Consider the following 17,546-nt stretch of genomic DNA (forward strand, 5'->3'; position numbering starts at 1 on the left):
TATAGATCATAGTCTTGTTATCAGTCCCTGCATCCAACTTATTTCTGCTTTTTCGTAAGCAGAACCTCTTTTATTCATTCAAAATGCTTAAGAGTCTTCTCTGGAAACCATGTCTTTCTTTCCTCTTGGAAGATTATTTTTCTACAGGCTGTACTGTATATTTTTTTTTTAATTTATTGGAGTTCAATTTGCCAACATACAGCATAACACCCAGTGCTCATCCTGCCAAGTGCCCTGCTCAGTGCCCATCACCCAGTCATTCCAACCCCCTGCCTACTTCCCCTTCCACTACCCCTTCATTTCCCAGAATTAGGTATCTTTCATGTTTTGTCACCCTCAGGGACTGATATTTTCACTCATTTTCTCTCCTCTCCTTTTCATTCCCTTTCACTAATTTTTATATTCCCCAAATGAATGAGACCATATAATGTTTGTCCTTCTCCGATTGACTTATTTCACTCAGCATAATACCCTCCAGGTCCCTCCACGTCCAAGCAAATGGTGGGTATTTGTCGTTTCTAATGGCTGAGTAGTATTTCTGCATTTTTGTTTGGGTTATAAAGTATTAATAAAAATCCTGATCCACAGAGACACACAGATATAATTTGCAAATAACTGACCTTGAACTCAGAAAACCTTAGCATGTAGGTAAAAACTTGATTCAGAGGTCTACACCAAAACAATTCAACTAAGCAGCACATCCAAAACATATTTATTAATTTCCAAAGTGTTAAAAATAGGTATTTGAAATATTTGAGTGAATATATTATTTTAAAATTATAATTTATTTGTATTTACTTTTTGAAATATATTCTAAATATTTACAGAACTCTTAAGGTGTATTTACAGGAACCTTGTAAGAAAGTATAAAAAGGGACACCTGGGTGGCTCAGTGGTTGACCATCTGCCTTTGGCTCAAGTTCCGGGATCGAGTCCCACATTGGGCTCCCTGCATGGAGCCTGCTTCTCCCTCTGCCTGTGTCTCCGCCTCTGTGTGTCTCTCATGAATAAATAAATAAAATATATTTTTTTAAAAGTATAAAATTCCGGGGATCCCTGGGTGGCGCAGGGGTTTGGTGCCTGCCTTTGGCCCAGGGCGTGATCCTGGAGACCCGGGATCGAATCCCACGTCAGGCTCCCGGTGCATGGAGCCTGCTTCTCCCTCTGCCTGTGCCTCTGTCTCTCTCTCTCTCTGTGTCTCTGTGTGTGTGTGACTATCATAAATAAATAAAAATTAAAAAAATAAATAAATAAAGGCATGTCTAAAAAAAAAAAGTATAAAAATCCTGCTTAATGGTAATATTGTTAGTACTGGAATATTTTACTTCTACCAAAGTCAGGTTGTTATGAGGGAGGGGGGTATCTAATAGTTAGAAATGTCTTTGTTAACTAAAATTTGTTTCCCCGTACCTAACTTCCATTTAATCTAGATCTAGATATTTTCCTTAAGCAAATATAGAATAAAACCTAGTATCTCTTCTACTTGCCACTACTTTAAATATCCAATCACATCTTTTCTAAGAAATGGCCAATTTTTAAAAAATATTTATTTATTCATGAGAGACAGAGAGAGAGAGAGAGGAAGAGACATAGGCAGAGGGAGAAGCAGGCTGCCTGCAGAGAACCCGATAGGGTATTCGATATCCAGGCTCCAGGATCACGACCTAAGCCAAAGGCATATGCTCAACCACTGAGCCATCCAGGTGTCCCAGAAATGGCCAATTCTTTACATGATATATGGTGTGAGACAGTTGTTCACCTGAACATCTCAAGTTTTCCCAAAGGTACAGTATCTAGAATTGGGCATAAATGAAGTAGTGAGGTCTTCATTTTGGACCGTATTTTTGTTAATAAAGACTGAAACTGCACTTTGGGGAAAGCCATATTAATCATAAACCAAATGAGAACTAAGATGTAACTAAAACTTCCTGGACTTTTTCCCTCTTAAACCAGGTCTCTTCAGTTCCGCATTTCATAAATGCTTATCAACAAATAAGTGGGGAAAAAATGTGCAATATACATATTGCACAGATTTGGGAACAAGGAAAAATACAAAGAAAATTGAGAGTTACCTGCAACCAAATATCCTAACAAGTCAATATATTTCCCCAGACCTTTCTCCATGCATTTTCATGCAAATATTCCTATACAATTATAATACTCTATAATTTTATATTCTGGTTTATTAATAAACATTCTATCAGAAGGACTTATAAAATTAAATATTCAAAACCAGTATATATGAAATGTATTATAGTTCACTATACAGACTCACCATAATTTAACATTCTGTGGCAGACATTTAAATTGCTTCTGATTTGAGCTATTATAACTAATGCCATTATGAACATTTTCACATAAATATTTTTCTGTACTCTCAAATGACTGTATCCCTCACTCTTTCCCTTCCCTTAATAATCTAAGTGTAGCCACTTTATTTCTGTTGAGTATCATTTCATGACTTTCTATTCATTAGTTCAGCCACTCTCATTAAGCCACTCATATTAAGGATACTTTGTTATTTTTTAAAATTTTTATTTTAATTCCAGTTAATATACACAGTGTTGTATTAGTTTTAGGTGTATGATATAGTGATTCAACAATTCCATATGTCACCCAGTGCTTATCATAAATGTACTCCCTTACAGCCATCACCTATTTCACCCATCCGCCCACTTATCTCCCTCCCCTCTGGTAACCATCAGTTTCTTCTCTTTAGTTAAAGAGTCTGTTTCTTGGTTTATCTTTCTCCTCCCTTTGCTTATTTGTTTTGTTTCTTAAATACCACATATGAGTGAAATCATATGGTGTTTGTCTTCCTCTGATTTATTTCACTTAGTTTAATAATCTCTAGCTCCATACATGTCCTTGCAAATGGCAAGATTTCATTCATTTTCGTGGCTGAATAATATTCCATTACATACACAGATACACACACACACCCCAAATCTTTCTTTCTTCGTCAATCAATGGACACCTGGTCTGCTTCTATATCTTGGCTATTGTACATAGTGCTTCTATAAACATAGGTGTAAAATGCATCCCTCTGAACTAGTGTTTTTTGTATTCTTTCAGAAATATTCAGTAGTGCAACTGCTAGATCATAGGGTAGTTCTATTTTTAACCTTTTGAAGAACTTCCATACTGTTTTCCAGAGTGGTTGCACCAGTTTGCATTCCCACCAACAGTGTAAGAGGATTCCTCTTTCTCCACATCCTCACCAACACCTGTTCCTTCTTGTGTTGTTGATTTTGGGCATTCTGACAAGTGTGAGGTGACATTTCATTGTAGTTTTAACTTGTATTTCCTTGATAAGTGACAATGAGCATCTTTTCATGTGCCTATTGGCCATTTGTATGTCATCTTTCAGAAATATTTGTTCATGTCTTGTACCCATTTTTTAATTGGATTATTTGGTATTTTGGGGTGTTGAGTTGTATGGTTCTTTATATATTTTGGATACTAACCCTTTATCCGATATGTCATTTGCAAATATCTTTCCTCATTCTATAGTTTACCTCTTAGTTCTATTGATTATTTCCTTTGCTGTGCAGAAGTTTTCATTTTGATATAGCCCTAATAATTTATTTTTGCTTTTATTTTCTTTGACTCAGGAGACCTATTTAGAAAAAATTTGCTATTGCTGATGTCAGAGAAGTCACTGATTAGGACACTTGAAGCTTCATTCTTTTTTTCTAAAAGATTAAATATCCCTCCCTCCTTTTGGTTTTCACAAATCTTATGTGTGTTTATTGGTCTTCCCTTAAATAATCGAAATTCTCAATAGGACAGAACCAATAATAAAAATAATACATGCTGCCCATTACTGAGGATATATCTACTTTGTGTCAAAATTGTGATAGGGGGATACCTGGGTGGCTAAGCAGTTAAGCATCTGCCTTCGGCTCGAGCAGTGATGCTGGAGTCCCAGGATCAAGTCCTACATCAGGCTCCCTGCATGGAGCCTGCCACTCCCTCTGCCTATGTCTCTGCCCCCCTCTCTCTGTCTCTCATGAATAAATAAATAAAATCTTAAAAAAAAACTTGTGATAGGTACTTCGTATGTTTTAATCCTATAACTTGCAAAAACTTTGCAAAGGGATGAATATGAAACACACTGTCCAGATTCCTCATCAACCCTTCAGGAATTGCTCCAGCTGCAAAAAGCTACCTCACTCAAGGTCAAGTACTTCCAGGAGTGATCTACATCCAGTTATATATCGAAAGCAAAAGATAAAAGTTTAGGGATTTTGATCCCTCCTGGGTTAACTCTCACAGACCATTTCAGCTCCAAAGCTAACAGGCAGGATCAGCTGAGGCTGTAGGCTTATAACACAATTCTGTTTTCTACGCCCAATTTGATTTCTTTCCTGCTCCCTTCCATTGGGGAACATCAAACTACCTTATCTTTTTGAAAAATAACATGGGTTTGTTCATTTTCAATATCCTAGGAACTTCTCCTACACTTCAAGATTCATAATAGATTACCCATGTCAGCTCTGTAGTCATACTTTTGCAAGATCTTTTATTACCACGGAATGTAATTATCTTGATTTGGAAACCTAACTAGTTCAGGCAGTTTAGTGACTCTTGGCTTACCAATCTCCTCTTCACTTCGTCTTTAGTCTTTCCACTTTGAAGATAATTCTCAATAGAGATCATGAAAGCAAAATAGAAGTTGTACAGCTGTTTTTTACCTTGATCCTCAATTAGTGATTATACAATTCACAATGGGTATATCCCTTCTTTACAGTGCATGGTATTTAAAATATCCTTCTCATTGCCTAAGCATTTTCACCAAGCCTCTGCTTTTTCTTAGTCTTCTTAGCAAAGATCACAGATTCAGCCAACTTGTTTTTAAAATACATGCTTGGTTACTGACTTTTCTTCATTTAAAAATGAATCCTGAACAATTATTCAGTTTATGACATGCTTCTACCTACCCTTCAACTTACTTCCTAATTGGTATAATTAATGATTGTATTGCCTCACTTTTGACTTTTACTTCCAATCTTCTTAAAGTATGTTTTTTAATGTCTGTGGCTTCAAAAAGTTCATAAAAATAAACACAGTTTTCCTGAACAAAGTATAGTATGTACATCCTTATAACTAACACTCCCTTCCTTGGCCCTTACAAATACGAAAGAGGACAGGGTCACATTCTTGAATCTTATCATTTCAGCTTCACCAATTATTTGTTTTGTTTTTTAGATTTACTTATTAGAGAGAGAGCAAGCACACATGTGGGGGTGGGGGTGGAGGAGGAAGGGCAGAGGGAGAGAGCATCCTAAATAGACTCCAAGCAGAGTGCAGAGCCTGATGCAGGCCTTCATCTCACAACCCTGATGAGCTGAAACCAAGAGTTAGATGCTTAACCAACTGCACCATCCAAATGCCCCTTCACCAGTAGTTGAAGAACCAAAGAGATAGCTGAGAACTAAGCAATCAAAGAAAGTTCCTTCTTTACAGTGAGAATTAAGAGCAAGATATGCTTCTTGAATGGTAAAAACTTTTCAGGTACTCTAAGAAAATCTCCAGCACTAGTGCAGATCATTGCCGTCTCCTACAATTTGTCTTGTTTTTGTGTTACACTGTATTTATAATATATTCATAATATAATAAGAAATAATTATCCATATTCCATCCATACTACCTTACTAATACTATTTCTTAATTTCCCCTCCAACACATAACCAAACACACTCCGCTATGCTTTGACTTTGTCTCATAGGTGACATTTTGACATACAGGGATATCTTCCTCATTCCTTCTATTAGATGTTTGGAATAAAACATACTGGTTTATAGTTACTTTTCACTCACTAATCTAAACCATCAAGCCTTGGTAACATGTAAAATCTTGTAACTTGTCTTTATTTAAATTCATTTTATCATTCCTATTGTATATGTAGAACACAGATGCTATAAGCATTAATCTTCATGCTTTTTTTTCAGTCTAAGAATTCTCCTATTTACCTCCTGAAAGTCTTATATGAAAGTTAAATGGGCATAAAGACATCATATATAATAAAGACTGACATAATCAAAAACCAAAGACCCCACACCCTTCTTACATGATTTGAGAAAGATTATTAGGTTGAATCTTTCAAATACAGGAAAAACATGTCCAAAACAGTGCTTCAAACAGAACAATGAGATAATTCATTTTTTTCCCTAGCTTGTGATCTAGAAGTAATTTTATGGGCTGTGATGTGATTAAATCATTGGTGAATGTCAACTATGAGCAAGCAAAACAATATATAAGACTTCAGGAACAGCAAATAAGTCTATTATCTAGATCTTCGTCTCCATTTTTCTCCATTTTCAATTTCAATTTCTCCATTTTCAACTCTGCATCTGGATCCAAGCCCATTTCTACTAACTGCTAAGTATACAGACAAAATATGGTAAGAGGAAATTTAAGTTTCTGAGTCTAAAAAAGTTATCTATAGTAGCAGTCTTTCTGTACACACACAAGAACAAAAAAATCCATCTATGTAGTTTATAAAATACTTTGCACTTAAAATAATAGTTACTGAGATAAAGGACAAGCAAAAGTTGACTTCTAGAATTTTATGAATTGAAACTTTTATTTTCTGGTATCCATGCATCTAACCACCCAAAAAAATTTGTCATGATAACCAAAAGGTCCTGCCAAATCTTAAAGTGCTTTCTGAAACCCCGAAGACTAAACTACAATGAATATACTACAAGTATATTATTTTATTGTATTCTATTTTAGAAATAGAGAAGAAATTCTTATTATAGCATTTTGCTAAAAACAGTAATTATTATAGTTTCTATTTATTATTACCTACTCTGTACCACCATCTTCCACAAAGGGAAAAACTGTCATCAATGAAGATTAGGAATTATGAGATACTCTGGGGTTTTAGAAGAATGAGACTTTAAGTACTCTTCCTACAGCTATATTTTGACTTTGTCAGTTTTGTTAACTACATAAAGAAATTGGGATCCCTGGGTGGCGCAGCGGTTTGGTGCCTGCCTTTGGCCCAGGGCGCGATCCTAGAGACTCGGGATCGAATCCCACATCGGGCTCCCGGTGCATGGAGCTTGCTTCTCCCTCTGCCTACTATGTCTCTGCCTCTCTCTCTCTCTCTCTCTCTCTGTGACTATCATAAATACATTTTTTTAAAAAATTGAAAAAAAAAAAAAGGGATCTCTGGGTGGCGCAGCGGTTTGGCGCCTGCCTTTGGCCCAGGGCGCGATCCTGGAGACCCGGGATCGAATCCCACATCGGGGCCTGGTGCATGGAGCCTGCTCCTCCCTCTGCCTGCGTCTCTGCCTCTCTCTCTCTCTGTGACTATCATAAATAAATAAAAATTAAAAAAAAATTATCTTAGATGGTAATATACAAATATATACAAATGAGGAAATAAGCCCGGAAAGGGTAAGTGACTCATTCAAGGTTATATAGCTACATAAGTAGGAGAACCACCAGGCTTCACAATTCTTTTCTTTGCATTGTATTATGTCTCCAACCTGAAGGAAGAGTAGAATAAACATGGTAGTATACTTTGTATTAAATTTCAAATAGTTTGGCATTGGATAGTTAGGTCCTATGACATCAACAACTATTTGATACTACTCAGAAGAGAATATAATAAAGATATTAATCTGTTACTAGATCCAGGTTATTATTCAGGCAAAAAGAGTTGATGTCTGGAAGAAAATCTAATGATGCACCTAAGTATTTCCTATGTGTTCATCCCTTAACTAACTCATAGCATTTTTAATAATTCAAGCATCGATTTTCAAATACTTAATTGTTTAAAGTTCCCCTAGACAATAGTCATATTTGTTAGTTAATCATCTCTAGTAAATTATCAAGGCATTTTAGATTTTCCTCTCAAATTGTGAAGGGAATGATAAAAATTATATTATCTTCCTTTGGGAAGAAACAATGGCAAATGGAAAAAGAACTTGATGTTTTATGTTAATATTACCAGTACTCTTTTTTCAATTATGGTGTTTGGAGTAAATGTATATATGAATATAGGTAACAAACAACAAATTCAAGGTAATTTTTCTAAGTGAGGTAACCTTCTAAGACATACAAGCAATAATGGAAGATCAACAAGAAACCTAAAAATTAAAGTTTAGCACTATGGTTAAAAGCACTGACTATGGAGCCATACTACTTTCTGTACCTTGGTTTCCTCATCTATAAAAATGAGGATACACTTCTACCTCTAGCTCTGAGGCTTGCTTTAAAAATTAAATAAGAGGGGATCCCTGGGTGGTGCAGCGGTTTAGAGCCTGCCTTTGGCCCAGGGCGTGACCCTGGAGACCCGGGATCGAATCCCACGTTGGGCTCCCTGCATGGAGCCTGCTTCTCCCTCTGCCTGTGTCTCTGCCTCTCTCTCTCTCTCTCTCTGCGTGACTATCATAAATAAATTTAAAAGAAATTATAAAAAAATAAAAATAAATAAAAATAAAAATTAAATAAGAGAATCCATAAAATAAAAGGCCTAACATTACTACGAAGTAGTATCTATTGTTATTCTGAAATTCATAAAACAAAAATCACCAACTAGAAGAATTTAGTATATTCTAACCTCAAATACTTTAGGGGCTATGTACTAATTATTAGCCAAAATGAGAATATCTCTATTCAAAATTCAGAGAGTAAAATAAACAAAAATTCACAAAAAATATAGGGAAGTAGGTACAAATAAATGAGAAAAGTAGGCCAAGTATTTGAAAGATACTTTCAAATTCACTTAATTCATATACTTAACATAACATGCTAGTAATATGCCTGTATCAATAAAACATGTAACTGGCTTTGTTATAACTGGTACTAATAAAGGGACAATACTGGAATACAGTATATGCTTATCCTATAAGTAGATGATTCCCTATCTAACATATCAAACCCAAATTATTAACCATAGGATTTAACCTCGATCGGACTTTACACATTTCAGTCTTCTATTGGAGATTCCTTCATATTTTCCACTCTAAAACTGGCAGCCTTTCTGAGGCAAAAATATGTTCCTCTCTTTTCCTCAAGATGATAACTAAGGAATATGCCTGTAGCATTCAGGCTCAGCCAGCACTCAAAAGAAGACCGCTTTCTGAGTGTGTTGTGGCTCTACACCCTCAAGTAGGAAATGCAGGTTCCTAAATCCAGTGTACACAAGATAACAAAGGCTTCTACAAGATCATTTGCGTATTTTATTAAGCAGATTCAGAATATTCTCACCGCTGACTTAATCAACCATATTAACCCCCCAAAAAACACAAATCCTGTTTTCTGTGTGTCTGATGACTGTTTTCCATTGTCCTATCTCAATCCTTTAATTCTCCACCTCCATAGGCTGTGTTTCTCTTCCATCCTCCCTCATCTATCTATGCCAATCTCCATCTTAAATATACTTTTTTTACTTTGATTTTCTTATATGATTACCCTTTCCTACTAGACTAGAGCTCTGAGTGGGATAAGGAACTATGTCTCTTGTCTTTGTGTCTTTTTTTTTTTTTACTAGCACAGCACCTGTCATAAAGCAAATGTTCAGTAAACATTTAGTGAATAAATGATTAAATATATGAAATGTGAATTGAAAAAGGTTAATAAAATTAAGGTTTCTAAAAAAAGCCAACCTCAAAACAAAAATCACAGAAAGACTCAGACCACTCATTTCAAATCTTAAAATGTACTATGCTTTCTTTTTTTATACTAGAACTAGTATTTTACTTCATGAAAACATATTTGGAAATACCATGCTAACACTATACTCAAGTATACACCTCTCAAAATTTTTATGTAATTTGGCAATAAAGCATTAAGTAAAATAAAGATTCTTAATTCTAATACACAGCCTAAGAAATATAACATTACCAAGAGTTTTTAATTTTTACATCTCTTGCTTTCTAACTTTTTGCTAATTTGTGTGTTAAAGAAATAAGTATGCACTATTATGCTTTGTTTCCTTAACTCACTTTTCTGTTTTGAAGAATATTGCACAACCATCCACATGCTTTCTCTCCTGCTCAGACATGATTTTGGCACGTGACTTTGGGGAAAAAAATCCATCGTATCCACGCTCCTTCAATGCTGGCAGAAAGAGAGTGAAGTATTGCTCTGTTTCCACTTCCTGAGGTGAAAGAAAAGTTGTCATCAACATGACAGAGGAAAACTCTGATTAAGATATAAAAATATTCAGCATTATGAGTAAAATGTGACTAAGTTAAAATAATTCACATAACAAATATTATCTATTCTAACCTTATTCCTAGCAGCAGCCATTTCACAATGGCAGCTTTTAAAACTCAAAGAACCTGAACTGTTGGTATGATTTTTCTTGCTCACATGGCTAGCTGGTCCCAACTCTCTTTTGTCCCAGTTTAGAGTTCATTCTACCATACTTCAATTTATCAAAACTGGTAAAACTGGACATATTACAGATTAAGCAGTAGGGAATAGTCAATTTTATACAGAGGTATAATATTTAAAATTATTTATCTTTCTCAACTGTGATAGAAAGGAATGATACCCAAAAGTGAGAAGTTTAAGATCTATCAAGAAAAAGTTCTACTCTAAGGAATTTTTAGGTACCTGAACACCAATCATTCCAATGGTCCCTGTTAATCCAGTACTTTTAAGTTAGACTATTTTATTCTTGACCAATAAAATTTTTTAACCAATCTTTCCAAATGAGATAATCAAATGTGAAGATAATGATTTATATGATAATGCTCATAACATGATTTTATAACAGTAAAAACTAATAAATAGCCTAAATTTCAGACATAGAGAAAATGCTAAATCAATAAATAATTATTCATATAATGAATCGGCATGAAGAATTTTAGTAATATAGAAAGTGCATTAAGTACAATAGTTTGATCTCAAATCTATTTTGAAAATAGATCTGTAAATAAATAGGAAAATTGAATTAAAAAATACGTGCAATAAATATTTCAGAAGTTTTAACAGAGAAACTATTTTTGGATTATGACATTAGGTGTTTTCCTCCATCATTCTTTATATTTTTTCCAAAATATTCAATTTTTCTAGAATGAACATTTTATTCTACAGTATTACCTTATTACCTTTACAATAAAAAAATGCTTCTTAAATTATGACATTTTTATCCTTCAAACTATGCTTAGAAGAATGTGAGGCTATTATTACCGCGAATACTAAATTTTAAAAAAGGACAATTAAATAACTACAACAAGGCTGACTTTGCCTCCTTCTCTCCCCCAATTCTAATGTCAGTTCTCAGTTTTTAGAAGAAAAATTAATGTTTGAAGATTTTTATTTCTCAGGAAATTATATGAACCATAGCCAACATAAATTATCAAGCTACTCAAGTAAAAAAAATAAAAGGTTGTTTAAAAAATAATACCTTTCTTCAGGCTATGCTAAAAAGCAGTTATGAAATTATATCACTTAAAATTTTTAAATACCTTCATAATCATGTAACATGCTTTGAAAAGTTGCTAAGAAAAAATTACTAAACACTATCTAGAAACCTTGACTATTCATTAGCTAAGTGTTGAAAAGAAGTGCTAAAACACAAATTTCAACAGAAAGGTGCTTCTTCAGTTTAATTCATTATAATAAAGTGTTATAAAACACAAATGTCTAAATTTCAGATATGGTTTTTAAAATAACACAAAATGAAAAAAAAAATAAAATAAAATAACACAAAAATGCATGATTTATAGCACAGTATTTTTAAATGTTTACAGTGTTTATTTATCATTAAGGAATAGTGAACAAATAATTCTTTTTTTTTTTACAGAGTCTGTAAGTTAAATTTAGATTCCTAAGACACAACCTTCTACAGTTTTCTCTTTCTACAATACAAATGATCTCTTCATAAGATGAACTGTTAACATGAATAATGGATAAGATTATTTTCACTTAATAGTAAATGAGTATAGGGGGAAGGTTATACTTAGCAAAATAGTTTCACTGCGCAAATGTCTTATATGCTTATTAAAACTGCCCTTTTTAAGAGAGAAAACAATTCCTTTTGAATTTTGTTTTGAATACAGACTCTCTCCCAGAAGTAAGAACTACTAAGTTCACCTTTAAGTTTCAATTTCTTTTTTTAAATTTTTTTTATGATTTTATTTTTAAGTAATTTCTACACCCAATGTGGGACTCGAACTTACTTGAACCCCAAAATCAAGAGTTGCATGCTCTACCAACTGAGCCAGTCAGGTGCCCCCAGACAACTAATTTCTATAGTTTTACCTGAAGACTAATGATATCTGCATCACAGTTAACAATTTCTTCCATAATTCCCTTTTTCCTGTATTCCCAGTTTAATGCCCAGGATGGGCAATAGCCGTATAGCTGCCGGGTGGCGTATTTATCACATAACACATTGTAACACATAACTGTGAATGATGCTAAGAATTGGGAGAAAAAAAACAAAAGACAAAAGGGAGAAAATTAGGCAACTTTTTAAAAAAAGAAATACCATGTGTATACCTGCACAAGCACACATGGCACACAAACCTATCCTAAATATTGTGGAATGCCGTTGGCAAAATTCTGTTAAACTATATCTACAAAGACTTCACTAGAATCCATCACATCAAAATTCTATTACTAGAATTAGACTTACAGTTCATACTTTAGATTTTTAGGAAATTTATTTTAACAAAAATTCAAATTCTAAATCTGAATGCTAATTGTACATAATTTTTTGACCAAACTCTAAATGGAACAAAAGTAAATTTTAGTTTTATTAAAAGGCTCTAATTTCATTAATTTTTAAAAATATACATTAATACTTTTGGGAGCCTCTTACTGCTCTTACTGCTCTGAGCCAGAAGCATATGGACTAATAACAAAGTTTAGTTATAAGTGAATCCTTTTTGCCAAGTCATATATCCATTTCTGAAACTGAATTCTCATTTTAAAATGCCCTTAGATTATAAAAGGACTGTGACCAAACTAAAAAGACAATAAGGTTTATATTCTTGTGCTCTGAAGAACAAGAGCATCAGTTATCACCTAGGAACTCAAAAATGCAGTCTCTTTGGTACCACAAAGACCTACTAAGTCAGAATCCGAAAGTTGACAAAATCCCCAGGTGAATCACATGTACATTAGCCTGAAAAGCCCTGATTTTTATCAGTAATTTTCTATCCAGGCTACCCATTAGAATCACTTTGTACAGCATTTTTAAAAAGTGCTCATACCCAAGGCCCTGCTCAAGACTAATTAAGTTAGTGTATTTAGGGTCTAGATAATTCATATTTTTAAAAAGCATCTCAGATGATTATAGTGGGCAGGCATTGTTGCAAATCACATACTTAAATAAAAGGTGAGGAATCCAAATAATGAAAGTAATAGTACTTGATTGAAGTTGGTTGGTTAAGATTCAGCTAAATGGGGGCAAAATTAAGAGAAACTCAGTTCAGTGGTTCCCTGGGTATCTGACTGGAGGCCATTTTGTACACTGTCAGCTTTTTCACTATCTGGTACTGATTCTTACAAAATAATCATTATCGTTTTGTACCTATAAATCGTAAGTTATTATAAACATCTCCCTACTCCCTACTTTTACCAGGAATAAAAGCCACTTTATTTAGCACTCAGATTCTACTTAAGAAAGTACAACAAATCCTGAGAAAAATTCATTCTCATTTTTCAATAAGGAAAACCCAAGGATACATTACTTTGAGAATTCAACTGATGGATGAAATCATGTTTCTGTCATTCTTTTTCTTAATGAAAATGTAGGTATGCAGTATTAGGAAGGCTTTTTTTCAAGATTATGTTCATTAGTGCTCAAAAAGGGATCACTTTGAAGAACCAGAATATGGTGTTTTTATAATCAGAAAGGTAACAATTAATTATGCATTAAGGAAGGCTAAACAAAATAAATCCATCTATGTCAAGGCTTTGTAGAAAACCTTAAGTATTCCTTTTACTCAGACCATCAATGTGTATCCTGTTAATAGGAGTGTTACTCATAACACGGACACAGTGCCTCCTAGAACAAGGCTGATACTAAGCACGTGGTAGTTTTAAGATCACTGCCCCTGGAAGAAACAGAATTGTACTGTATATGCTGGTATTTCTCAGTGTTATTAACATGCAAACAGAACCATGAAGATGATATACTTCTTACATTTCCTAATTTCAAAGCAAGTAATTTTTTCTGAATCCTCTAACTTTAAAAAAAAAAAGCACACATACAGAAGGGCTTAAAAAGTACATAATAAGTTCTGCAATTCACCCTTTAAAAATTTAAGTGTCAGTATTCAGTGACTGGTTCAACCTTCGTATTAAAACAATATAATTTTCATTTGTGAATTTTAAAATGAAATTGGATATAATGAAAACTTACTCTTGTGATTAAAAAGAAGGCATTTGGAAACATACTAATTCATAACAACTTATTTTAAGTAGAATTCCTAATCATAAAATGTCTAATAAGCAGTAAGAAGCACTATAAATGATGTCTAATCATTATTAGTCTCCACTGAAAAGAGAAGGCTTTATATTTTTCTACCTTGCAGTTCTAGAAATGCTAACATATCTTTAAATTGATTAAATATTCATGCTCTACAATTTCTACGCCACTGGCCTGGTATTATATTTTTTTCCAATACAGCAAATATAGACTCAATCTAAATTATTCTTTCATAAGTGTTATCACTCTACCCACTCAAGATAGATAAAGTACCGAAGTAGTTTAAAATTTTTGGAAGAAAATTCATTATTTTTCATATTTTCTTTTTAAGTCACCCAATACTTTGTGTGAAGATGCCACTTGGAAGGCTTTATTTATTTTCTTATTGGGAGGCTTCATTATAAGGAATAATTTTAAAACCAAGAGCTCCATCACTATGAAAGATAGAGAAGATTCCTACATGTGGCCCTAATATGGGTTTTCTATTTTCAAATCTATCCATCAGTAGTAAGCTCATCTACCTTGTGGACATAAAAATGAAGGTTTATTATACTTATATTACAAAGCCCAAATGCATTTCAAGTATTTCTGAAAATATTCAAAGAAGACTAAGGAAAACTATTTACCTGATGGCAGAATTTGGTCTCGTTCTTTTAATGTAATCCATGGCCTCGGAGGAAGCTGCTCTGGATGAACTAGGGAGAAGAAAAATCTTTTTTAAACATAAGTTAATTTCATGTGCTTCTAAAATCAGTATCATTTACTTTATAATGTCAAATCAACTTCTGTTTTCTCTTCAGCTCTAATGGCCCACAAACTGACTTAAAAATCTAATACTGAAACATAAAGAAAATTTAGAAGCCAAAGGAAGTTCAAGCAGACCTATGCTGAAAACATAATGAATATATGAAAACATTAGGAAACTCATTACTGACATTTCTACTTACACAGCATTTATGAGAAGTACCTACTTAAAACCTTAAGTAAGATCGAGGTGCCTGGGTGGCTCAGTCAGTTAAGCATCCAGCTCTTGATTTCAGCTCAGGTCATGATCTCAGGGGCTTGGGATCAAGCCCCGAGTTGGGCTCTGCTTTCAGCAGGGAGTCTGCTTAGGATTCTCTCCCTTGGGAATGCCTGGGTGGCTCAGCGGTTAAGCATTTGCATTTAGTCCCAGGATCGAGTCCCACATTGGGCTCCTTGCATGGGGCCTACTTCTCCCTCTATCATGTCTCTGCCTCTCTCTCTGTGTTTTTCATGAATAAGTAAAATCTTAAAAAAAAAAAGAAAAAAGAAAAAGGATTCTCTCCCTCACCTCTCTCACAGAAAAAAAGAAGGCACTGGTTAAACATTAATTACTCAGATATGGTTATCAATACTATAGAACTAAAACCTACCCAACTATCAGATGAGAGAAAATTCACTAAGTTAAGATTTAACTAGCCTTTTACTTTTTTCCCTTTAAGAACATTTACAATTACAGGACAATTAGATTCAAGTTTGCAGATTTTCCCAGGGTATGCAATAGCTGAGAAATGTATTCCTTTAGAATAAAACACTCTTATCTTCATCCAGCCACAGAAATTTTGACCAGAGTATCCAAGATCTTTAAAAGCTTCTCTTTACTAGCCATTTTGGTGTTCCAAAAGCCTATCTAAAGAATGCATGTTTTAGCATCCATACTTTTCACAATGTGGAATGAACATTTTCTTTTGCATATTCCATATCTTGTCAGGAAAGGAATGAAGGATATCATTAGATGACGAACAAACCATCCAGCTGGATCAACATACTGAATATCCTGGAAAACAATCATGCCTGCCAGGAGTGCCAAGCCACAATCATAACAACTATCTAAAAAAAATGAAAGCCCAATATATAAATACAATGAAGTGTAAATAAGGAACTTTCTAGCTGCTGGGTTCCTTATCTGGAAATGGTTAAAAATTCAGAAATCAAAAAATCCTCAAAATAAAACCAGTAAGGTGATGCTGACATTTTGGTGCTTCCCAAAACTTTGCCAATATATTTTAATTAATTCATCACAATATATAAGTAAAATGTGTAGTATTCACTGACAATATCCAAAGAGCCAAAAACCTATGAAAAAACACTGTATCTAACCAGTAATCAAGAAAAATAAAGATGAGAGGGCATGTCTTTATCCAGATTGTCCCCCAAATTTTAATATAACCAGAATTGATAATGGTGATAAAAAACGAATACTTGCATACACTGCTGGTGAGAATACAAACTAGTACAGCTACCTGGGAGGACAAGTTGGATCATCTTTTAAAATTTAAACATATATGTCCCTATGACTCAGCAATTCTAATTTCCTGGGATCAGACCTATCTATTTGAAAAAAAGCATTCAAACAGATATTCACTACATTATTGTTTATAACAGCAAAAACAAGGGTAAATGGCTAATACCCATTTTACAGAAGTCTATGCAACAGTTTAAGAAAAAAAAGCAGAGATACAAATGTGCTAAAATGGAAAGCTATATAAGAAATACTGAGTGAAAACAACTAGAAAATATATAATGATGGGGTGCCTGAGTGACTCAGTTGGTTAAGTGGCCAACTCTTGATTTTAGCTCAGGTCATGATCTCAGGGTCCTGTGAGGGATCAAGCACCCCATTGGCTCCATGCTCAGCAGGGAGTCTGCTTGAGGATTCTCTCATTCTCTCACTCTGCCCCTCCTCCTACTTACACAGACACTCTAATAAATAAATCTTTAAAAAATATATATAATGATAAAATAGAATATGTTTTATTAGAAAACATTTTAAAAACACACAGGAAAAGTAGTATTATCAAATTCTACTGGCATAATTTTTATATGTAAATGTCTATAAAAATACCTACAAGAACACACACTCAACTTACAAGTGTATTTACTTATGATGGAGGGGACATGCAATTAAAGGTAGTGGTCAAAGAAAATTTTGGTCTTAATGGGAATTTAACATTTTTTACAAGGAGAATAATATATACATGTGTGCCATGTACTTTAATGTTCTTAAGATTAAACTACAATGTCAGTGATATGACAAACCATAAAATAAAATAAAGACTGTTTAAACTGACACAGTACTAGAATTTGGATTAATATGAAAGATAAGTCTGTTCTC

The 17,546-nt window shown here is 33.9% G+C and overlaps 1 protein-coding gene across 7 annotated transcripts in view; it reads right to left on the bottom strand.

Moving 5' to 3' along the window:
- Positions 1–17,546, bottom strand: part of CNOT6L (CCR4-NOT transcription complex subunit 6 like) — a 113,871-nt gene that overhangs the window by 24,212 nt on the left and 72,113 nt on the right. For all 7 annotated transcript variants that reach the window (XM_049104911.1, XM_025427092.3, XM_025427068.3 and 4 more), the window contains exons 6-8: positions 15,037–15,105; positions 12,235–12,392; positions 9,966–10,120 (exon numbers count right to left, since the gene is read on the bottom strand). In XM_049104911.1, the coding sequence (XP_048960868.1) occupies positions 9,966–10,120; positions 12,235–12,392; positions 15,037–15,105 (382 nt within the window). The remainder of the gene's footprint in view (positions 1–9,965; positions 10,121–12,234; positions 12,393–15,036; positions 15,106–17,546) is intronic.

Source organism: Canis lupus, chromosome 32, assembly GCF_003254725.2.
Source record: "Canis lupus dingo isolate Sandy chromosome 32, ASM325472v2, whole genome shotgun sequence".
Classification (NCBI taxonomy): Eukaryota; Metazoa; Chordata; class Mammalia; order Carnivora; family Canidae; genus Canis; species Canis lupus.